At 57.9% G+C, this 24,316-nt stretch overlaps 2 protein-coding genes across 4 annotated transcripts in view; both read left to right on the forward strand.

Moving 5' to 3' along the window:
• Positions 1–24,316, forward strand: part of CAPN5 (calpain 5) — a 52,719-nt gene that overhangs the window by 9,896 nt on the left and 18,507 nt on the right. For all 3 annotated transcript variants that reach the window (XM_041730212.1, XM_041730210.1, XM_041730211.1), the window contains exons 2-3: positions 6,643–6,866; positions 13,379–13,510. In XM_041730212.1, coding sequence (XP_041586146.1) covers positions 6,702–6,866; positions 13,379–13,510 — 297 coding nt within the window. In that variant the 5' untranslated portion in view covers positions 6,643–6,701. The remainder of the gene's footprint in view (positions 1–6,642; positions 6,867–13,378; positions 13,511–24,316) is intronic.
• LOC121476316 (olfactory marker protein) lies at positions 13,518–21,059 on the forward strand. The gene has a single exon (XM_041730213.1). It carries the CDS (start codon positions 18,798–18,800, stop codon positions 19,287–19,289), a length of 492 nt encoding a protein of 163 aa, XP_041586147.1. The 5' UTR covers positions 13,518–18,797; the 3' UTR covers positions 19,290–21,059.

Raw genomic sequence — 24,316 nt, forward strand, 5'->3', positions numbered from 1 at the left:
GCTCCCCACCCTAGGTTGTCCCACCCTGGTGCCAGGCAGAACCCTCCAGGGCTGTACTGTCCAGCTTGATGGGGGCCCAGGACTGGCAGGATCGGGGGCACTAGCTTCAGCCAGCCCTTCTGCCCAGGGCACTGCACTGGCTTTTCTGTTTAACATTTTATTAAAGCATAACTGCCCCGTGGAACAGTGCATAAATCACAGGCACACAGCCCAGTGACCGCACCCTGGCAGCCACCACCCAGATCAAGAAGTGGTATTAGCAGATCCTGGAAGGCCCCTCGGGGCCCTTGCAGTCACTGCCCCAAACATAACCACTCTCTTTTATTTATTTATTTATTTATTTTCCCCTGTCTCTTGTTTACCATAGATAGGTTAGGCCTGCTTTTCAATTTTATATAAACGGGATTGCTGTATGGCTTCTCTTGCAGATGGTTACGCTTGGGAACTCCACCTGTGGCGTTGTATGGATCAATAATTTGCTCATTTTCATTGCTGGATACTATTCCATCGCAACACCGTATTTATCCTCTTTTGTTGATGGACATTGGGGTTTTTCCTGATTTTCAGCTGTACAAACACTACAGCGATAAACGTTCTTGTATGTGTTTTCTGGTGAATACGTGCATGTGTTTCTATGCAGTATATACTTGGGAGTAGAATTGCTGAATGATGCATTTGTTCAGATTTAATAGGTATGTCAAATGTTTTCACAAAGTGATTGTACCAATTCATAGTTCTACCCCTGGTGTAGAGGAGCTGTAGGAGTGTGTGTGTGTGTGTGTGTGGTGGTTTTCACTGTAGCCATTCTGGTGGGGGCTATAGTGGTATCTCATCAGGGTTTTATTTTATTATTTTATTTTTTTAAGTAGGCTCCATGCCCCTGTGGGGCGTGAACTCAGGACCCTGAGATTAAGGGTCATGTGCTCTACCTGCTGAGCCAGCCAGGTGCCCTTCTTCCTGTGGTTTTAGTTTGCATTTCTTTGACGAATAGTGAATTCAAGGTCTTTTTTTCTTCTTCATTGGCCATTTGGACATGCTCTTTTTCTTATGTTTTCTTTAAAAAAACTTTATCATTTTCCGTTTTGGTTAGATTTGCAATCTATGTCGAATTGGTTTTTGTGTATAGGGGTCAAGACAGATGTTTCCGTATGGATAAACCAGTCAACCCAGCACCATTCAAGGAAAAGACCGTCTTTTCCCCAGTGCACTGTGGCATCATGTTGTCCACCTGGTGGCCTTTTTTCTGGACTTTCTCTCCTGTTCTATTCTGTTTCATTGGTCTGTTTGTCTCCCCTGTGCTAGTACCACACTGTTTAAATTATTAGAGCTTTAAGATGGGTCTCGTTAACTGCCAGTGTGACCCACCCGGGTCCTGGACGGCTGTCCGCCTCCTTCCTCACCTGCAGTCTGCCCCCCCAGGGCTCTGTGTATGGCAGAGGCCCCGCCTACACCACTGGGAACATCATCGCTTTCTTTAAATCAACTTTCTTTTTCCTTAATATTTCTTAAAGGAAACCGTGCATCTATTAAACAGAAAGTCAGCATTACTCTCCACAAGGCAGCTGATAGAATCTTAAAAATAAAGTAAAAACAGCCCAAAAGTCCATTCTCCGCCAGGTGCTGATGTGCTGGACATGAGGCCTCCTTCTCCTTTGTCAGGTGGGTGGGCAGGGGCTGTGAGGAATAGAAGACCCTCTAGACCGAACCGAGGTCCCCTTTGGGAAAGTCCTCGAGAAAGAACTGGGTGGGTAGAGGCTTTCTTACTGACACATTGGAGTACCCCCCGAAGGGATCATGCTGTTGTTCCGGGACCCTGCTTTGGGAAGCCCCGGTGTGATACGGAGTCTAGAAGCTTGGGATCCAGCCAAGAGGCTGCAGAATTAGGACTCGTACCTCGAAGCTCTCATCTATAAAATGGGACTAAACGTCTCTCTCCTGTTCCTCCCTGGCTGTGGTGGCTGCAGCATCCAGGGAAGGCTCAGTGGTGTCAGCCCCCTCCGGCAGTTGGGTCAGTGTGACCTGCTGCAAGATGAGCCCTTACCCCACCCTGTGCACAGCTGGGCGGTCCACACCACCTCCCGCAGGCCCAGGAACAGCAGACTAGGCCACGGCCTCCTAGAAGTGGGTACACAGCATTTCCAAGGTGAGGACAGAGAGTCTTGTAGGGCAGGCCTGGAGCAGATGCCACTTTCTTTCCCTGTCACCTGAGAAGCTACAACCAGGTGGCTGACAGCCACTCAGAGTGGTTAACAGCTCACTTGAGGACACACAGCGTTAAGTGGTGTGGTCAGGGCTCAAGCTCTCATCTGACTCACCTGCCAGATAACTGGTTGCTCTGAGCTTCCTGGTAAGCACTCTCAGGCCCTTGTTCTGAGCCAGGTCAGCAATCCCCTGCTCAGTCTGCAGGCCCCACTGTGCCAGGCTGGGTCTGAATTACCTTGCACTTTCCTGCCTCTGAGACTTTACTGGAGCTGTTCCCAGCTCTGTCTGGAATGGCCTTTCTCTCAAGAACAGCCGGCTTCTGGGACCAGGCCTTTATGGAGGCCTCCTTGCATCCCTCTTGCCGGAGTCTCAGAAATGACATATTCTATGCTGCCTTGTGTCTTTTGGCCACAACAGATCATGGAGTTCCTTGGGGACAGGAACCCAGAATTGTCGTTATCCTCCTGGCAGGGGTGTGGAAACATGACAGGTGGACCCCCGACAGCAGTCCTGACCTCCCTCAGAAGCACAGTGCATTCAAGTATACACTTTTTTTTTTTTTTTTTTAGGATTTTTAAATTTATTTATTCATGAGAGACACAGAGAGGCAGAGACACAGGCAGAGGGAGAAGCAGGCTCCATGCAAGGAGCCCGATTTGGGACTCCAGGATATGCCCTGAGCCAAAGGCAGGCGCTCAACCGCTGAGCCACCCAGGCGTCCCTGTTCAAGTATACAGAACGCGGTTCCATATGGCAGTGTCTCCTTTGATCCTCCCAGAGACCCTGGCATATTAGCTCTTTCTTTCCAGACAAGGACCATGTAGACCAGAGAGGTGATATGGTCTCTCCAGGGTCATACAGCTTAGGAGGACATTGGGAACTAAAGCCAACACATCAAGAGCTGGAGAAAGGGCTGGCTGCTATGAAGAAAGCCTGGGCAGGAGCTGTGATGCCCCCTGGGACAGCAGGGGTATGGGCACCCACTGGTACCCAGCCAGCAGGAGTGGTGGTGGGGAGGCCTGGAGGCCTGGTCCCGCAGGAATGGGCAGCCCTGCCTTCAGGGACGCTGAGAGCTGGTGTGGCTCTGGGCTCTGACACAAAAAAGCTGATCCCTTTGGTGGTCCCTGCCACTCTTTGAGTCTGTCTCCCATCCAGAAAGGGACTCCAACCTCACCTGCGTTGGCTCTTTCAACACAGATTTGCTTCTGCCCCAGTGTTGGACCCTGGGGCCACAGAAAGTAGCTAGAGGGGGCTGGCCAGGTCCTACATGGGTGGGGCACGATGTAATGGGTATCATCACAGGGTTCCAGGACTGGAGGGGGCAGGGGCAGGTGGGAGGGAGTCCTTGGGCTGAGCTTCGAAGGGTGACCAGGAGTTCTCCGGGAATGCATGCACTTGTGGAAGGAACAGTGTGTGCGGAGGCCCTGAGTAAACAGCTGTAGGGAACTGCCAGGGGCTCTTAGCACCAGACCTTGGCAGGGAGAATGATAGGGGTGGGGTGAGCTCGGCAGGGGCCCAGGGAGGAGGCGGGCTGAAAGGCTAGGAAGCTCAGACTTTCCCGTTAATACCCGCTCACTTGCAGTGTACCCTGAAGACGTTCAGAAACAAGAAGCGCCAAGCACGGTGCTCCAAGCTCAGGCCCAGAGAGAAGAGCCCCCGGGTTTGGAGGCTGGGCTCCTGACTCCTGGTTTAGCCACAGCCTTAAGTGGTGATGCCTGCAGCTACTGGGAGAGGGCAAAGCTCAGAGGCTCTTGGCTCTGTGACCCCAGTGGGTGGAGTGGGAGGTGACCCTGGGGCCCTGGGAAGTGAGAGGGCAGTGCAGAGGTGCAGTGTGTGCAAAGGCCCGGGCTGGAAGAGCCTGGCCTCAGTAGGCCAGGGGCAGCCTTGCTGGCAGGGGTGCAGCTGGAGAGGTGGCCAAGCTGGGGCAGACCTTCAGCCAGCCCTGGGTCCAGCCATGCTTTCCTGTCTCTGTCCCCACGTCCCTTCTGTCCGCCTGAGAGCAGAGCCTCTGGAGCGTTCACGGGGTGTGGCCGGGAGGGCTGCGAGAACCCTCCTTCTCCCCTGGTCTGGGTGTGCAACCTTGGCCAGCGTGCTGCCCCTCCCTGGGCCCTCTGCGCTCTGGACAGGGAATTGCTAGAGCTGATTTCTGGGATCCTGCTTTCAGCTTCTTTGATATAATTCCTGCAGCTTTAATTGCTTCCTGAGCAGGCCCTCCCGGAAACTGTGATGCTAATGAAGCTCCCTGGGGGGCTGTGTGCCAGAAGCCCGGGGCTGGCTTTCCAAGCTCTCCTCTTCTTTTTCGATCAGGCCTCCGAAGACTGGAAGGATGGGGGAGAGGGGCAGGGTTCTGGGCCTTCCTGACAGAGGGAGATGGCCAGAGAGGTTAAGCGGTTGGGCTGAGGTCACACAGCAGCAGAGCAGGCCCAATGTGGATGTGGGGCAGAAGGTGAAATGACCGTGTGTCCTGGGCAGGCAGGGACCGTGAGTCCTCCCTGCTCTTCCTGCTACCCATGTGGATTCCAAACTCATCACCCTCCTCACCTCCTTCCCTCCCTGCTTCTCACTTCCTGTTGAATCCCTCATCTTTTCCTTCCCATGAATCTGGACCAGTCAGGGTGTGTGGCATTAGCCACAGGGTCACCGGGCCAAGGTGGAGGCACCAAAGGATGTGTGTTCAATCCTAGACTCTGCCATGGGACGTGGACAAGCCTCCCTTCACTGAGCTTCAGTTTTCTCTTCCAAAAAAATGGAAACAATGAAAGACTTACCCAGGGCCTTTTGCAAATCCTGCACACAAACTTCTTGCCGGCTGCTTTGCATATGGCAGGCGCCAGAGGGATGGAGCTTCTCTCTTGGTAATGAGCGGTGGCCTGTCTCCTCTTCTCCTTCCGCTCCCTCTGGCCTCCTAAGCAGTCTTCTCAACCTTTGGTTCATTATAACGGCGCCTTCCAGTTATTAAAGCAACAGCATTCCCATTGTGGAGCTGAGAAAATGGGGACTCAAGAAAATGGGTGAGTCACTTGTTCAGGGCCACACAGCAGGTGAGAGGTACATTTGGGGTTGGCACCCACATCAGTCTTGCTCTCGGACTTGTGTTCGCCCCAGAAGCTGGCCTACCTTGCCTTCGGGTCCCTCAGGGGGGCTGAGAAGTCAGGGCCTGTGACCTGGTGGGCAGGCCCCAGGGTGAGCTGACCCAGGGGGTGTGGAACTCTGCCAGCACCCAGCTGGGGTCTCAGATACAGCGGCCGTGGGTCCAGATGCATGGCCATCTGAGCATGAGTCAGGGCGACTCCTGTGTCAGGCCCTGCCAGCTGCTGCTCCCCACCCACCCCCTCCTCCCAAGGCCTTCCTGGCCCTCTCGGTCCAGGTCCAGTCGGGCCCAGCCTGAGTCCCTGTGTTTGGTTAGCACAGGGCTACAAGCACAAGGGGGCGCTGCAGAGGGGCTGCTCCTTCTGTGTTGGGCTCTGTCGGGCTGCATGCTCTCGAGGGACGAACCAAGTGGACCCCGCTCTCTGGGGCTTCTGATCTGATGGGTGCTTTACAGCCCCGCTTCCTGGGACAGGAATCCAAGGGAGGTGTGGAGGGAGAGGAGGAGTTCACTTTGGGACTGGGACCCTCACAGGGGTGGGCGGGTCAGGGGCCCAGAAAAGAGGTCCAGGCTGAATACGGGGAGATGGGGTCATCGGGGAGATGGGGTCATCTGGGCAGGGAAGGCGAGCAGAAGGGAGGGAGAGAGGGGTCAGGGATGGGAGATGAGAGTGTTCAGGAGTGAAACTCCGTGAAGTCTGGGAAGCCATCAGGGAGAGTCTGTTGCGGTGAGAGATGGGGAGGCCACCGAGTGAGGGATGGGGCGGGGGGCTCAGGGAAGGTTAGGTCACTAGGATTAAGGAGCCATGAGGAAATGTTTATTCCAGAAACACAGTGAAGCAGGCGGTGCTTAGGGGTGAGGCTTGGAATGAATGTGAACGATGGCCAAAGGGGGGCGCCCTCCACACGGGGCTGAAATGTGCTTTCAGATTAAGTGGGGAGAGTGTGGAGGAAGGAAGCTTGGACGCGCGTGGCACCAGCCAGGGAGCTGCTGAGTGGGCTGCAAGTCCGACCCAGTGCTAGGGGGTCTAGGGAGGGCTGGTGACGAAGGACGGGGTGGGCGGGTGCGGCCAGGCAGCCCTGAGCGCCTTGTGGTTGAGTCCTTGGCCTCTTGGCCTGCGGGCTGGCATCGCGTTCGAGCATCAGAAATGAGAGAGTTCGGGGTGCAAAGTCAGGTCAGTTGGTTCCCGTCCTGGCCGTGCATGGAGCAGCTGCGCCTCTGAGCCTCAATTCCTGGCCTGGGGCAGGGTGAGGGTGGCCACTTCACAGGGCTGCCGGGCAGGGGCACCCATGGGTCACCTGGCTCAGTAGGCCGCAGAAAGTGATGATCTTCTCACCTTCCTGTCCCCCCAGGTGCCCCAGGAGCCACCTGCGTCCCCGCCTAGCTCTCCCCTGCGGGGGCAGCCGCCACCATGTTCTCGTGTGTGAAGGCCTACGAGGACCAGAACTACTCCGCCCTGAAGCGGGCCTGTCTGCGCCGGAAGGTGCTCTTCGAGGATCCCAACTTCCCGGCCACCGATGACTCGCTGTACTATAAGGGCACCCCGGGGCCCACTGTCAGGTGGAAGCGGCCCAAGGTCAGTGTCTGGTCACAAGGGGAGCTGAGGCGAGCAGGTCCAGACCCACTCAGTCTGCAGGGGACAGGGCGGTGGCTGGTCATCCTGAGCTCTGGGGGGCTGCTCGGGGTGGGGGGTCCCCCTAGATAGGGAGCCAGAGAAGGGGGCCCTCATCCTGTGACCACCCCTGCCCGGCCAGGATCTTGCCCTCTGCCTGGGCCTCAACTTCCTCATGGGGAAAATGGGGCCCTCTGCCCTGCCACCCTTCTCCCTGAGTGGTTTTGGGCTAAAAACGAGGCAAATGTTTTACTGTACTGAAATGTAGAGTGACATTTAAGCATAAGCAGTTTGCTTACATATTATCATAATGGTTTTGAAATAGTCATTTGCTGTAAATGAAAAGTATTTATGATAGTTAATCGATAATAATAATAGTAGTAATAAATAATAATGACATAGGGTTGTTGGGAGCATTAAAAGAGATGGCATGTGAACAAGGCTGGCAGCACGCCTGGCTCCCAGTACAGGCAGTGTCACCATTACTCTTGAGAATGGTGACTCCATGACATTTCTTTGGCTGCTTCCCCCCCACCCCCACCCCCTTGACCCCACAATCCCGGCCTTGGTCACCAAGGCTAGACTGTGTTAAACAGAGTTGTTCAGCCTCGTGATATGATTCCAACTTCTTTAACCCCAATTCCCAGGTGTGAGAGTGGGTGCCGCCGGGACCTGGGTGACCGGGTGGCTGCTGGTGCTGAGTTGGTTACACAGGAGGGATGCTGGTGCTGGGTACTGTGCTGTGCCCTGCCACCCAATAGTCAGAGGAGGCATCTCAGGGTCGAAGGGGGAGGAGGCACTGTGTGGAAAAGGCAGGAGACTTTGGGACCTGGAGGGAGCATAGGGAGTGAGGGAGCCTGGGTCCTGGGGTTGGTGGGGCTTGTGTACCCTGGGCAGTGGGAGCCCCAGGGCAGGGGGCATGAGGCTATCGGCAGGGTGTGATGGGCAGATTTGTGTTTTGTGGAATTCCCTGCAGCTTCCTAGACATTTGGGATTCAGTTTTCTTGTTCCTCTCCTAGGCCATGATCCTAGTCTCTTCCAACTCAGTCCTGTGTATTTCCTTGGACCGAGGTACTTGCCCCGATGGCCGAGGGAGCCGGTAACTGAGCCAGGCCGGGACCCCGGAGTCCTGCCTGCCCTGGCCCTCTGCCCGACAGCTCAATTCTCCGGAACTCCCAGGAGCCTCCTGGCCTGGCCACCAGATTCCTGCCTCTCAGGCCCCCTGCCCCCACGCCTTCCTCTGTCTCCTTTGTCTGGCGGGTGGGGAAGGAGGCCAGCCTCAAAGGGCCTTTGTGAGGCCTTGGGTGTGTGCGTGGTGGGGGAGACACTCGAGCTCTCTGCCTCCTGCTCACCCTACCCCCTTGCTGCCCTTGTCCTGCCCTCTTGCCAGCACCCTTTTAGATCTGTGGTTCTGGGAGGAGGCTGGCGAGGCATGGCTGGGGAAGGTTGGGTTTTGTGTGGTGAGAGGAGGAAACACCCCCCTGCCTGGACTCAGTATCTCCCTGCTGTGTGATCCTGGTGGAGTCACCTGCCCTCTCGGGGCCCGTTTCTTTCCTTGCCAGTTCGAGAGTCCTGCCATGTTGCCCGCTCCCTCACGGCCTTCCTCACTGGGTTGTGGTGTCTGGTCCTTTCTGGACCCTGGAAGAGGAGGAGCAGAGCTGCCCCTGCCCTGCATGTGAAGGCGGGTGACAGACAGCTTGTGGTGATTGGTATTGACAGGGAGATGTCTGAGTGCAGCCCAGGGGTGGCAGAGAGGGGTCAGTTCTGGGTTCGGGAGGCAGTTCAAAGCCAGGCCACATGAGTGGGGTGGGGTAAGGAGGTGACAGTGCGGAGCAGGGTGTGATGGTGGGTGGATGTGGACGCAGTGCTTGCTGGGTGGTATGGGGCTCGTGTACAGGGACAGGCCCTCACTCAGCTGTCAGGATGGGAGGGTTCGGGGTGTGGGGGGCAGCTGGTGGAGCAGGAAGTCAGCCCGGCTTGCCTCAGGTGGGTGGGGCGAGGCCAGCCCAGCGGGTGACCATTAACTCCCAGCTGCTTGGTCCTTGGCCAGTGAAATGGAACTTTGTCCTGAGGCAGCTGCGTTTCTATGGAGTCCTTCCTGGGGCCTGTGACCTGCCTGTTTATAAATAGAGCAAAAAGCTCTTTCCGGTCATGCCCTCGAGAAGGCCACCTTCATTTCCATCCCAACTTCAGCCCCTCTTATCAGATTGGTCAGTATCGTGGCCTCTCTGTTCTTGAGGCTCTCCTCCTCGGCCTCTCTCCCTGCTGGCCTCCCTTTGGCTTTCTCCCAAAATGGAATGAGAAGGCTGGTTTTTGAGCCAGATGGACTCGCCCCTACCTCACAGGAGGGTCTGCGGAGGCGTGACCTGGAACAAGCCGCGCCCCCCCTTGGCCTCAGTGGTTGCATCTGTGAATGGGGAGGCTAGCTCTTGCTGACCACGGTTTCTGGAGGTTGAAATGACTTGAGGTGTCTGTGGCGTCACCTATGGGAGGCAGATGACAGACCGGCTCACTCTCTTGCCCACCCACTCCCTGTGAGCCCTGTGGTGGGGACCTGGAGCTGGCCCTGCCTGGAGAGATTCATCTCTTGTGGACTGTGGGTGGGGCTGGGCCTCGTCCACCTCCTTCCCCACCCAGGGCACCTGCCCTAGGCCCACACCCTCCTCCTTCCTCTGGGTTCTTTGTTTTTCTGTTTTTCCAGTTTGGTAAATGCCTGCTGGCCTGAGAGATAAGAGAAGGAGGTTGTCAGCATGACTCAGGGACTCCTGACAGTGTAGACACATGAGGGGCTTCCTCCTCTCTCAAGCCCAGGCCTTGGCAGGGACCCCTTTGCATCTCTGTGGGGACAGGGTACCCACTGCCCCCTCCAACAGGGGGTTCCCTTCTGGGCACATGCTCAGGTCACCTTGTAGACTGGGATTGCTGCGGGATGAGACAGGGAGCACGGGGTGGCCATTAGTCCCAAGAACCTGCCCTTTTTTCCTGTCCCTGGCAAAGGGACTGCCTTCTTTCTGGGCCTTTTGCCAGTGGGTGGTCGATTCCTGCAGTGGTCTTAGATTCCAGGAGGGAGGTGACGGACGAGCAGGGTGGGAGAGGAGGGCAGAAGGTGCCCTGGATCCACTGTCCTGCTGCATGCCTGTTTGTACACCGGGCCTGCAAACCTGAAATTCTTGTTGTGCCCCGGAGGGAGATGGTTCTGGGCTATGTCCTGTGTCTGGTAGAGCTGGTCTGACGGGCTGAGGGGCTGAGGGGTGAGAGGTGATAGCAGGCGTAGAAGGCCGTGCCCCAGAGAGAGGTACCTGGAGCAGAAGAGCTGTCACCTCCCAGCCCTGGGGTGGGGCTTGGTCCAGGGCTCACAGCAGATAGATACTTGTCCGGCCCAATCCTGCATGCCACTTGGCCCTCCCTTGCTCCCAGGGGTCCAGCCCACAGCCTCACAGAACCTGCCAAGCCCTGCTCCCAACACTGGTAGTGGGCAGAGTCGGGCCTGGGCCCTGTGGTGGGGGTGACCGTAGTGTGGACAGAGGTGGAAGGGATCACAGGTGGCCAGGAGCCCAGGGGAGTCAGAGGTGGCATGTGTCTCAGTACTGTGGCTGGATCCCTCTTCAGGTGAAATTTGGGATCCCCATTCTTTCTGGAGACCTCCCTCCCCACCGGCTCTCTCCAGGCCTGCTCTGTTGGCGTCATTACCTCCAGGCAGCCCCCTCTGATCTCTCCCTGGCTTCCTGCTGTCATAGCTGTGCTCACATGGAGGATCACAGTCAGGCTCTTCCTCCTCAAGGGCTGTGCCCTCAGGCTGGGAGCTTCCCTGATTAGCTCTGTGCTCTGTGCCTACTCGATAGCCCAGGAAAGATGATGATGGAAGGACAAACGCAGGTCTTGAGATCCTGGCCCTAATGGTAGGTGAGGGTCTGGGCTGCCCCTGACTCCTCAGTCTTGTTGCTGTGTAGCGAACACCCCTAAGCTGGGCTGAGGACAGGTGCAGGGGGGTTGGAGGAAAGAAGGGTGACTTCATCACTTACAAGTCCTGGCCCACCTGGATGCTGTGGGGCTGACTGCCTGAATTTGAATCTCACTTCACCTCTTCCTCTGTGGCCCTGGGCAAATGTCTTAACCTCTCTGTGCCTTAACCTCTGTGTGCCTTTCCTCATCTATAAAGTGAGGAGACCAACAGTACCCACCTCCCAGGGTGGTTTTGCACAGAGCTAGGCACACAGCACGTGCCCACTCTATGAGCTGTTCCTGGGACTGTTCCATTCAGGGTGTCCCCAGGTGGCTGCTGGACTCTGGGGTAGGCCTAGGTCTCACCAACGTCAGTGCTGGCAGACATTGTCTCTGCTGGCCGTGGCAATACGCCCCAGACCGCCACCTCTCTGCTCAGTCTCCGACTAGAGGCACCTGCATCCCCATGGGGCAATGCCATGCCTGGACCCTGGGACTCCTGACTCCTAAGCTCAGTTTCTCTTTGGGGGCCAGAGAAGTGTCTGGTGCCGGTGTCCTGTTCTGCGTGGCAGGTCCAGGCTGGAATGGTCAGACCTGCCCCATAGGTCTGCCCTGAGAGGGCCTGCTCGGCAGGGAGGAGGAGAGCCCTAGTCAGGGAGCCCGGCAGACCCGGGTTCTATCCTATTGACCATGTGACCTTGGGTGTCACTGCCTCCTCCTGGGCCTCAGCATCCTCCTCTGTGGACCAGTAGACCATCATGGCTCTCCAGCACCTTGGCTGGGAAGATCTGAAGGGGTGGGGTACTAGGGGGTCACCTCTGTGGGCCCTGGTGATGACAGGTGGTGGCTGCCTCTCCTTCCATGGTGGGGGTGCAGCTGGGGTTCTCCAGATACACAGCGCCCCTCCACTCCTGCCCTGCCTGTCCTTCTAGGGAGGCAGATGTCAAGTCATGGTTCTCTTTGGCTCTGGTGCTGGTCTGGGTGCTGGTCTGCGTGTGGGCCAGGGCCAGGGCCAGGGCCAGGGCCTGGGAGAGAAGATAAGGAGGGCGGGAGGGAGGGAGGCCGGCTTCTTCCCTTCCTACTTCCTGATAGCGCGAAGGCCTCTCAGGGTCTCCAGCCTCGCTGGGTTCCTGTGACCTGGGGCCATATTACTCAGACCCGGGGCACGCCACAGTCGGCTATGGCTACGGGAAGCCACCTTGTGGCTTGGCTCTGGGCCACACCCAAGTCCCATCTGGAGCCATTCATGCCCTCCCGGGAGCGATGGCCTTCAGTCTGGCCCCCTCCAACACTGGTTTTCCCAGGCACAGGTGGCAACAGGAGTCCCAGACGCCTTAGTGAGAGCCCATAGCCCTTTGCCATGGTTTCCCTGCTGAGTGCCCTGCTTCCATAACCTGAGTCCTTACACAGCCCTGCAGGGATAATGACCTGCTTCCCTGGCACAGGTAGGGACGGGGAGGCTGAGAGGGGTTGAGCCATTGGCCTGAAGTTGCACAGCCCATAAATGGGAAATGGGACTAATTCAAATTCCATCTTCCTGACTCTACTACCTTCTATTTGGCTGCCTGGGGTAGGACCTCAGGAGCTCTTTGTGGTGGGACCAGCTGATGGGGGAGGCAGACCCAGTTGTGTGGGAGGCGGGCTGCTCAGCCTCTCTGGGCCTCAGTTTGCTCCTCTGTACAGTGGGCACAGTGCCCACCTGTCAGGATCCTGGTGAGGATGGCTCATGGTGCCATGCCTGGCACCTGGAAGGCCTGTCTCAGTGCTTACCACCTTCCACCTCAGGGTGCAGCTCCCTCTCAGCTCTGTGGATGTAGATGCTTTGGGACATGGGTGGACACATGCACACCTCCGGCAGAAGCCCGGACTAGAAAGGGGGAAGGGAGCTTCCCTTATGCCCAGTCCTATCCCCACTGTCCCCATGGGCCACACAAGAGGCACCCTGGGAGCTCTGCTCGGACTTGCTTGCTATGTGCCCTTCATGAGTCACTGCCCTTCTCTGAACCTTCATGGCTTATCTGTAAAATGGAACAACAACCCCACACACCTCAAGTGGGTCGAGGGTCCAATGAGACAGCCTGAGGACGTGCCTCCTTGGGGCCCAGCATGGTCAGCTCCCTGCTTCTCCCCTGCCTTTGCCACTCATTCATCACCTGTGACTTTGTTCTTTCTTTCCTCCCTGCCCCCCACTCCTTGCGACTGGGGACCCCTGAAGGGGGCTGGTGTGGGCACTGCGGGGCTGCTACTGCTGCTGGAGGTTGATGGGCACTGACCTTTTGCTGGTTGGGGAATACCACAGAGGGCAGGAGGAAGGGGGTGCCCCAGGGCCAGTCCCCCAAGCCCTTCCACAGCATCTGTTCATCGTGGAAACTGTGGCAGAATGGCTCTTTAGGGGAAGGGAGCGGGGCCCTCCGGCAGGCAGCACCTGGCAGGGAGCTGGGTTTGGAGAAACCGACTGGCCTCATGGGAGGTGGGCAGCCTGCAGGAGGAGAATCTGCACGCTGACAGTGAGGTTCCCCTCGGCTTCTCCGCAGGACATATGTGAGGACCCCCGCCTCTTTGTGGATGGCATTAGCTCCCATGACCTGCACCAGGGCCAAGTGGGCAACTGTTGGTTCGTGGCGGCCTGCTCTTCGCTCGCCTCCCGGGAGTCACTGTGGCAAAAGGTGAGTCCCGGTGGTACCCTTGCTGCTGGCCGGGGGCCGGGGGTGCAGCCTGAACTTGCAGTTATGGCTTTATGAACACCTGTGCAGGGGTGGGGGGGGCGACACAAGGGCTCCCCGCACTGGCTGGGCAGCAGAATTGCTCCCCTCCCTGAGCTGCCAGCTTAGCATCTCCAGGGCTGGGTGCTGGGCATGTGCATAGCTCCCAAGGGGATTCTGATGTGTCCCCTCCCGAATACTGGGGACTCACAGTATCCCTGGAGCCACTTGGCAGAAGAGGTACCTGTGACATGTGGAAGCTGCCTGAACCATGCAGTGTGAAGACACCACTAATTGGGGCTCAGGAGACCCCGGCAGTACTTGCTGTATAGACTTAGCCAGGCCTCATCCTTAGCTTGGCCTCAGTTTTGTCACTTGTTCAGCGGAAGTGGCCCAGCCGGTTTTGTTTTGTTTCATGATTGGGGGTTCCCAGGGCTAATGTTCTGGACCAGCGCCAAGGCTTTAGGTTGGAAAGAACTGGCTCTGGTCGCAACACTCCGCCCTCCTGTGGCAGCACCCGCGGTGCAGCCCTTTAATCCCACACAGAGCTCCCCTCCTGGGGAGGCGGGGAGGTTGGAGGAGAGGCTGGCCTGCTGGTCTCCAAAGAGTCATCTGTCAGGACTGCTGGGTTCCTGTGCTGGCAGATACCAGTCATTGCCCCCTGCTCTTTCCGTGACGAGCTAGCGGCAGGGTCTACAGACTCTGGGCATCTCAGCCTCATGGCTTAGGTTGAAGCCTCTGCCTCACTATTTGGTAGCTTTTATAATTCGCTCTGGTTACTCATCTGAAAAACCGGGGTAGGAGGGTAGCTCCCTCTCAGGGAGTTTGTTAGGGTAAAACAAGACACTATTCTCGAAGGGCCTTGTGCAATGCAGGGCTCAGTGAATGGTGGCTGCATTACCGGTTAATGATAATTAATATTCATAGAACATAATGAGTATTCCCAGGCAAGCAGGAAGCATCCCTTAGCCATCAGAGGGAGCTGTGCCCTTAGCCGAGGCTGGAACTGTGCTAGGTGCCCTACTCTCCGGTCTTCTGAGCAGGGGTGTGACCTTTCAAAGCCACCCCAGGGTGAGTATCCCTGGGGTCTGGCTGCTGATGGTCCTGTGGGGACGTAGGTGCTGGAGGGCCCTCAGCAAAGATCACTGCTGTGGCCTGTAGACGGGGGTGGTTGTAGGCTGTCCAGGCTGGAAGGGCCTCAGAGAGCTGCACGTGGGATCATTTCACTCATGGGCCTCGAGGGCCAGGGAGGGGTGGGGCCAGTGCTGTTCTCTGTATGTGGGGGTGTCCTTGCCCCCCTGTCTCCAGGCTTCAGCCCCCTTCTCTGAGCCCAAAACAAGGTCCCCCTGCCTTTGTTCCCATCCCCAGCTAGGTCGGGGCTCTGTCTGGGGCAGACAGTGGCACACAGGAATCCTGTGGAGCTGGCCCTGTCCTTCCCACCCTTCCCCCATTTACCTGTGGTCTCTCTTTGTGAGGTGAGCTCCCCATGGGCAAAGCTGGCTCTGTCTTCCCATTGAGCCCAGCAGGATCCTGGCACAGAGAAGGTTTAAGAAAGTTTCGAAGACAGAGCACCTCCCCAAATTGTTGGGCCCAGCCGCTGGCCAGTAGCGCCACCCTGGCCTGGCCCTCCTACCCTATGCCTCTTGGGGCCTTCACTGGGGCCAGAGCCTGGCCCAGCATGTCCCCTCCTGGGGTTGGGCTCTCCCGTCATCTGTGGGAAGGAGCCCCCGCCTGCTGAGTGTCCTGTCCCGGGCCTGGCCTTAGGCAGTGCCCTGCTGCAGCTCCCCATCTGGTGAGTGGAAGAAGGGGTCCATGACCTGCCGGCAGGAGGACCGTCGTTGACGCAGTGGCAGATCTGGGTTTATTTGTCCCTGGGCTCAAGGATGTCCCTGCAGGATGTCAGGGCACCTGGTCTGACTGGTCTGGAAGTTTCAAGGGCCTGGAGGCTGATCTCTGGGAGCCTGGGTCCCCAGGAGGCCTGAGCAGAGCAAGTTACTCTTGGCTAATTGCACCCTGCCTCCCAGAGCTGCTGTGGTGACAGCTCCTGGGTTCTAGAAGGAGGTAGGATGCCCTGGGGAGCTTGTTACTGTGCCTCCTCTCCCCTCCTGTCCCTGCTGACTGAGCCCTGTTTGTTGTCACCCCTCACTTAGGGCCTGTTGCCCTGCAGGGCCTCCCCTGCCCCGCCCTGTTTTCTCCACAGAGTAGGGGTGCTCAGCCTGAGCTGTGCTCCCGCCCACCACCCCCGACCTTACTCCAGGGATGCTGAACCTCAGGATGCTGGTGCATGGTGCCCTCGGCACACATACCCCCTCCTCCAGGAAGCCACCCCTTTCCCTCTAGTTCTTGATGCAGCCTGGGGTTGATGGGCATAGGATTTGAAACCAGCCAGACCTAGGTTTGATTCTGGCCCAGGCCCCTTGTTGTGTGACACTGGGCAGGTCGGGTTCCTTCTCCTGGCCGTGGTGTAGACCTGACTTCTGATCCCCAGAGCTGTAGGAGGATGAACGGAGCCTGTGGTCGGGGAGGGCAAGCCTGTGGCATTTAGTGGCAATAGACTTGTGTCAAATCCCTCTCCCGCCCCACCTCTGTGTTCCCCACCTGTTTCTCTGTTCTACCAGACATCTCTTGGCCGTGGGCACCCGCCTCCTGTGGGACCCCTGGTAGGCCATTAGGGTCTCCCCATCCTGATTGTGCCTTCTCTGAGGGCGGGACCGTGGACTTCAGGTGACCGAGTTTTGTGGACCAGAAATCAGGACGTGACAGTGAAGTGGAGCATTCACCATCAGGCCTGGCTGGCCCAAGCCAGACCCGAGGGCCGCTGTGCGCTCGCTCACCTGCCGCCGAGGCAGATCCCTGCTCCGAGCCCTGGGCGCCCCAGCCGAGCACAGGAGGGGAGCAGAGCGGAAGTGAGTGCGGGGCTGTCTGAGAGGCAGTGTTGGGGGTGGCCGGGCTGGAGGGGCACCCGGTGGCAGGGCTCAGGCTCTTTCTCTTTTTTTTTTTTAACTATTTTTTTAAAATTGGAGTTCGCTTTGCCAACATATAGCATAACACCCAGTGCTCATCCCATCAAGTGCCCCCCTCAGTGCCTGCCACCCAGTCACCCCGTCCCCCTGCCTGCCTCCCCTTCCACCACCCCTTGGTCATTTCCCAGAATTAGGTGTCTCATGCTCTGTCACCAGTTCCATTTAAGATGGTTCCTGTCTGTTAGCTACAGAGCAGTGCATTCTGCCCTGGCCCTGAGCACCAGCTGTGCCCGGCACCATTCCAGACACCGGGGACCCACGATGTGGACGATACTATGTCACGTCAGGCTTTCTTTAGCTGGAAACAACCAGTGTTACGGTGTGCTCTAGCATACCCTTCTAGACTGTTTTTCCAGTTGGGGCTAAAGAGGCATTTGCTTTGCGTTTCAGTACAGTGTTGCAATCACATATGCAAGTTTGGGACCTGCTCTTCTCTATTCATTCCTATGCCAGGCTTTAGGGGGTCTTCCCAAAGTGTCCAGTGGCCAGGAGGAGAGCTGTGGGTGGCAGTGGGCCCAGCCCCTCCTGCAGCCTCCTGCCCCCTCGGGCCTCTCCTGCCCTGCCTACCTGAGCCCCAGGCCCTGGGTGACATCCACCCTCAGCCTCCTCCTGCAGGTTGGCAATGGCCCACGCTGAACCCAGGCTCTCCCCAGGGTCGTACAGCCCCTGGATGTCCCCACGGGTAGAAACCGAATGCCTCCCCAAGTGTCCTGTGGATCCAGAGATGGGGCAGGTGTTCTCGCTTCCCTTCTGGCTGCTTCTGGACCACACCCTCTACTTGGAGACCCCCACGGGCTCATGCCATTGGCTCCCATGATGTCCCCCCCCCAGTCCACCCTATTGCCACCCCCTGTGAACTGGCTCCCACCCAGGCACCAGGGGCTTGGCCCCTCCAGCTGCCCTGCCTTTTCCACCCCTGGTGCAGCTGTATCCCAGGGATGACCATGCCCCTGTGGCTGACATCCTCCCCTCATCATCCTGGCCTCTGTTCCTGTTTGGGTCTCCATTAGCCTTTACCATCAGCTGCCTCGGCCTCCTGCTTCCATGGTGGCCACAGCCTGCGCCTACATCTGCCCTTCCTTCAGTCGTTCCACTGTAAGACAGTTTCCCTGACCTCACCTTCCAGGGGTCTCCCTTATCCTGCACTTTTTTTTTTTTTTATAAAGATTTTATGTATTTATTTGGGAGAAGGAGAGAGGGAGAGAAGCTTGAACAGGGAGTGTGGCAGAGGTAGAGGAGAAGCAGGCTCCCCACTGAGCAGGGAGCCCGATGTAGGGCTCCATCTCAGGACCCTGAGATCATGACCTGAGCCAAAGGCAGACACTCAACCAACTGAGCCACCCAGGTGCCCCCTCATCCTGTGCTTTGACATACACCTGCCTCTTGCATTCATTCATTCAACAGGCATCTTCTGAGGGCCTCCTATATGGCAAGCTCTGTTCTAATGCTGAGTTAATTTAACAGTAATTCCTCAGCCATGTTCTCCTCTCCTCTGCCCCTGCAGCTACAAAGTGAAAGGTTCTGGGAGAGTCAGGCAGCTTGACATCTCTAATCCTCTTGAATGCCCTTGGGGGATTGCCATGAGTGACCCCCCAGAACTGACCTCAGTCAGGGCTTGAGGTGTAACCTTCACAGGAACGGATGCTCTGTTCCCATTGGTGACCCCCTGCTCATCAGGTAGCCCAAGATCCCACTGACTGATTTAGCCTCCATCTAACAGTTGACTGTGCTTGTGGTCCACTAGACCCTTCAGATCGTTTTCAGTTGTTACACTTTGACCTGTGCCTCTGTCCTCTTTTCTGTGTGTGGCGTGTCATGGCAGCTTCCTCTCCCACTCCCAGATACACTCAGATAGTTCAGCTCTTCCACTGACTCCCCTTCTACTGCCCCGGGCAGCTTCCCCTCTTCACAAACAAGCCCTTCCGTGGTAGTCAGGCAGTCAGGTAGCCAGGGCGGTTACCACAGCAGTTGACATCAGCAGAGTGTCCCCGAGGAGCCTGTCACCCTCCTGCCCGCCTGCAGTGCCTCCGTTGCTGCCAGTCGGAGGAGTAGAGAGGAGGCATTTGGGGCCTCCCACCCCCTTCTTGAGGACTGGGCAGGGCTGGGGAGAGCCGGTGGCCAGGAGGGGAGGGGCCAGGAAGGCGGGGCATCCTTGGTGGCCTCTCGCCCCGTGGCCAGGCCCTGGCACACACACTGGGCTGCAGGCAGCGGCGCAGCAGCACCTGGGCATGGCGGAGGACGGGCCGAAGCAGCCGCAGCTCAGCATGCCCCTGGTCCTGGACCACGACCTGACCAAGCAGATGCGGCTGCGCGTGGAGAGCCTGAAGCAGCGCGGGGAGAAGCGCCAGGACGGGGAGAAGCTGCTGCGGCCGGCCGAGGCCGTGTACCGCCTGGACTTCGTCCAGCAGCAGAAGCTGCAGTTCGAGCGCTGGGACGTGGAGCTGGACAAGCCGGGCAAGGTCACCATCACGGGCACCTCGCAGAACTGGACGCCCGACCTCACCAACCTCATGACGCGCCAGCTGCTGGACCCCGCTGCCATCTTCTGGCGCAAGGAGGACGCCGAGGCCATGGATTGGAACGAGGCCGATGCCCTGGAGTTCGGGGAGCGCCTGTCCGACCTGGCCAAGATCCGCAAGGTCATGTACTTCCTCATCACCTTCGGCGAGGGCCTGGAGCCTGCTAACCTCAAGGCGTCCGTGGTCTTTAACCAGCTCTGATGGCAGGTGCTCGCTGCCGCCCCCTCCCCGTGCGTGCCCACCTCGTCCCCTGCCCCAGAGCCCTGTTCCTCCGGGCGTGTGTGTGTGTGTGTGTGTGTGGACATCCTTCAAGCTGCTGGCCTGTACTCAGCTTGCCTGGGACCCCCCGAGCCTCCATCCTTCTTCTCCTCCTTTCCCCGGTGCTGGCGCTCCTGCTCACAGGAGGGGTGTGCAGAGGCCCTGTAGTCTAGAAGCTGCTTCTGCTGGAGACCGTGGAGCCCTGGTCGAAGCTCATATGGGAAGATGAAGGAGCCAGGCGCATCGGCCTTCTCTCTGCTTCTTGTCCAGAGAGAGACTCAAAGAGACCAAGAGAGACAGACACAGAGAAAGAGACATTCAAAGCACCAGCCATTGGGTTTCCTCTGGAGACAGAGATACGGACAACAGAGCAGCCTCCTGGGGAGTCCACAAATAGGCATTTACTGCCCTCCTGGCCACAGCGCCCTTTGCTGAAGTCTTGAGGTGAACAGTGAGCCTGAGAACCCAGGAAGGCTCTGCTCCCGGCCGGGCCTGGAGTGGTTCCATGGTGCCCCAAGGGCCTCAGGACTTCAGGCAGCCACAGGGGTTGAATCGGGCAGTGGGGAATGGCTGGCAGGCTGGAGGCTGTGCTTGCCAACTCTTGCTCTTCTGAGAATGATTTCAGGAGGAAGAAGTGACAGAGAGGGAGGGAACATGTAAAAAAGTTACATAGAGATGTATCTCTCTATACGTGTGCATATATATTGACAGAGAGCCCTATATTCATGCGGCTGTTCTAGAGTCCCTACCTGCCCCGTGAGCAAGTCTGATTTTAAATGATCTGTTATGTAGCTGCCCGGCTGGTTCATGGGTGACCCTAAGTAAGGGCTTGGTCAGGATGGCCTTGGGGAGGAGGTCCTCCTGAGCTGAGAGTCTTTGAAGTTCATACAGCGAAACAGGGAAGAGCATAGTGAAGGGGTTTCCCTCTGCCTAGGGAAAGCTGGGTAGAGGGATCCAGAGCCCTGGAGCTGGAGACAGTAGATTCCTTGGGGCCTCAGGTGTCCCTGCTGGGATGTCAGGTTTTTCCAGCGCCCTGGGTGGGGAAGGCACAGGCCAGGTGAGTCTCTTTTGATGGGGGGAGGAGGGCCCTGGCCTGCCTGGCATGAGCTTCAGGAAGTGCCCCCAACACCCCGTCTTTAGGCCAGCCCTGTTGCTTTTGTCAGGAAGAGGCCCAGGACATTCTCCTCGCAAAGCAGAGCCATCGAGGGCCACAGGCTCCTGTGAACAGACATGCTGAGACAGAGGGTGGGGGCTATCCCCAGGGGCTGGGGCTGCTGGGGGGGTGAGCCCCCACCCTGAAGGCATGAGAACAGGAGTGGGCTGCTGGAGTCGAGATTCTTTAGGTGGGGATTGGCTGTGGTCCTTTCTGACTCTTAGCTCTGGGGCCTGTTTCTGGGATGGGCTTGAGGTCCCAGTGTTGCCTGCCTGCCTTCTCTGCTGACATTGAGGGGAGTCCAGACCCCTGGAGTTGGCCCGGCCCTTCGCCTCTCTACTAGACCTCTCCCTGTGGCTCTGGGGACCCTCTTGGTGCAGACTGCCTGTATCCCCACCCTGCGCCACCACATCCACCCCATGCATTGCGTGTTCCCAATAAAACCTCTGTGCCCCCGCCTCGTGGTGTGCAGTCTCTCACTGTGAGCCACCCTTGCTCCTTCAGGAGTTTTCTCTAATCCCCTCGGAGCCCTGAGCATCCCCTCCTGGGCCGTCTCCTGCATCCGCCCCCCCCCGCCCCCCCGGCTGCTTTCAGAGATGAGGCCTAGAGCAGTCAAGACGGGCTCATGGTCCAGATATCAGGATGGAGTTTATTTTATTTATTTATTTATTTATTTATTTATTTATTTATTTATTTATATTTTATTTATTTATTCATGAGAGAGAGGCAGAGACATAGGCAGAGGGAGAAGCAGGCTCCATTCAGGGAGCCTGATATGGGACTCGATCCTGGGACTATGGGATCATGCCCTGAGCCGAAGGCAAAGGCTCAACCACTGAGCCACCCAGGCGTCCTCCAGGATGGAGTTTAGAACCAGGTCTCTTAACATCCAATCTGGGTACTAACATCCCTGACAGTTTTTTCCCCAGTGGCCCCCAGACCAGCCTCTGTATGGAGTGTGGAGCCATGCCCGAGGCCACAGGGAGATGCCATCTGGTCCTCCTCAGGTGGAGCCCCAAGGGGAAGGGTGAGGAGGTACTGTAGTCTCAGGTCTCCCTCCCTTGTAGGGTGGCTGGGCAGGAGGTGGATGGAACAGGGGAGTGGAGGGGTGAGGTAGGGCTAGGCCTATACCCGGGTTTATCTTAGCCTCTGTTACCAACTTAATACACGTCCTAGGGCAGCCCCAGCCCCGTAGACCAGGTAAGACTGATGTTGCCACATCACCTTCGTGCCCCACTAGACTCTTCTTAGAGCTCTTTCCCCTTGTCATCCCTCTGGAGCTCACTCAGTTTTTGGACAGAGGATGAGGCTATCTGCCTAAGGTGTGGAGTGTGGAAGGACCAAAGGAGTGGGGAGGCGGGAACCAGGCTTTGGATCTGTGGCCCCCTGGGATGAGCAGGGGCAATGTCCCACCTGTCCTGAGGGCCCAGGCCCGAGTAAGGCCAGCTTCTTCCTGGTGACCAAGATCAGGTCCTACTTCAAGGGCCGTGCTTGGGGTTTTGCTTGGGAATGACCCTTGTTTTGAAATGCTCCGTGCAGCCAGGTCTCAGGGTTCCCAGCCTGCACCCCAGAGCCCTTCCCAGGGCGCTGCGGCCACCTTGTTTCCCTTCCCTAAGCCCTGCCCTTCCAGCCACAGACTCCATCCAGTCCTGAAGATGCCTATGGAAGGGGTGGGGGTAACAGAGCCCAGCCCTTCCACCTCTGCTCTCCAGCCCAGACTGGGCCAGGAGGAGTGCAGGGAGTGGGAAAGGAGGACCATTTTCCATGGAACCTACAAGAAGCCAGAGTGAAGAGACCTGTCATCTTCTGAGCTTCTGCCTCCCATGGAGGCAGCATGTGTGGTGGTGAGGGGCCTGCCACTGACCACCCATGTGGCCCAGGGCAGCAGGAGCTAATGATGGTGCCTCCCACAGGGCCTGTGAGAAGTTACGCGAGTTAACATTAGTGAAGCACTCAGAGCCTCAGCACCCTCTCCATTTGCTCGTTGTGACTCTCCCAGTTACCTCAGATACATGGTCTTACTTTCAGTTATTCTGAGAGGAACCTACTCACAGACTAGAAGCACAGGATCCAGAGCGGGGAGTGAACTGCTTGAGGTAGCACAGCAGCCCAGTGCTTCTGGAACAGGCAGTGTCAGGGCCCAGGCCTGGCTCTGGTTGGAGAGTGGAGAAGAGGGCATGGCTTCTCTTCTGCCATCATCACCAGGCTCAAAATGGCCCAGCTAAGGGGATCTTTAGCCCTCACGGTGTAACTGGGGTGCCCAACAGTGGGGGTCCTGCTGCAGGGGTCTCTGAGCATCTGGCTGTGCACTGTGAGCAGGAATCCCCAGGCCCCTGCAGGTGCGTCATGTCCTGCTCTCTGGGTGGTGAGTGACGGGCCTCTGTTCTCTCGAGGGTGCGTGGAGTAGGGGTGGGGGGACCAGGCTTCCTGGCCTCTTCCCGTTGTAGCATCTGAAACCCAGGAATTTGAAGCTCTTGGAATCAGAAGCTAAGAACTGAAAACTTCAGGTGCTTGGAACCAGGGACTCTAGTTGGGGACTCACCTCACCTCCGGGGTAATGCAGGAAAGCGCCCCCCTGCAGCCCTTCAGCCCCCAGCCCTGCTGGCCTTATGCAGAAATGCTTCCAGCTGGCCCTCTGGTGTCCCAGGCAGAAATCTGTGGAAAGCTCCTTCCCTGAGCCACACCTACACACACACTGACACGTACACGATTCCCGTGTGCATACACACATACACTGATGCTCATACACATGCATGTTGTGCACACCCACAGACACTGACATTCATGCACTTGCACACTCACATGAGTGTGTCCCACTGGCTCAGTCCCAGGAGGATTTGTGGTGGGAGCTCTCCAGGCACTGGGGCCCCCCAGCACCCCCCCAGCGCCTGAGGTTTCTGGGCTGATTCTGCAGTGGGTGCCTGGGGCCTCTAAATCCCACACAGTCCTGGCTTTGCTGCGGACCTGCGGACTCAGCCCGAGTAAGTGTCGACTGTTCAGGCCTCTCTTCTCCCATCTGCACAGGGCGCAGTTGTTGAGGCTTCTCCTGGGGAGGGAGGCTGACCAGGTCACCTGAGCTCCCTGTCAGCCCCAGGGTTTGCAGACTTGCGTGAGGGCACGCACGGGTACTGCGTTCCGCAGCGGGGATGACCCCTGACACGTGCACAGCCGTCCACAGCTAGGGCAGCACCCCGAGGCCACGGTCCATCCTGGCCTCAGCGGCCCCGAGCAGGGGAGGCAGATGCCCATGCTGAGGCCCAGAGTGGCGGCCTGGTCAGAAGTTAGGTCCGGGCCATGCAGTGTGGTTGGCCATGTGTCCAGTGGTGGGGACAAGGTCGCCAGCCGGATGGGGCCCCGCGGCGGCTGGCACTTGAAGACTTCCTTCCAGAAAGACTTGGCCTTGGGTGGAGCCGGCCTCCCTGTGCTGGGGGCGGATCTGAGTGTGAGTGGGGGCTCAGCCCCTCCCTCCAGGAGCTCCCCTCAGTGATCAGGGAAAGAGCCTGGGGAGGGACTGCCCCCGGGAGGAGAGCCCTGCAAGCTGCTGCTCCGCTCGCCCTGGAGGGATGAGGAAGGGGACCGTACCCGCTAGGGAGCCACACGTGCAGAGCCGAGGTGGCCTAAAGTGTCAGGGCAGAAGGTTTGCGTGGGGCCTGAGGTGGGAGGCCGTGTCGGAGGGTGAGGCGGAGACAGCAGAGCCCTGGCTGTGAATGCCAGGCTGGTGGCAGTGGGGAGCTGGTGGCTGTGGGGAGGCGCCTCAACTGGAGACTGGATGGGAGGAGAGAGATGGCTTAAGGCCATCCCTCCGCAGCGACTCAGC

This window comes from Vulpes lagopus, chromosome 15, assembly GCF_018345385.1.
Source record: "Vulpes lagopus strain Blue_001 chromosome 15, ASM1834538v1, whole genome shotgun sequence".
Classification (NCBI taxonomy): domain Eukaryota; kingdom Metazoa; phylum Chordata; class Mammalia; order Carnivora; family Canidae; genus Vulpes; species Vulpes lagopus.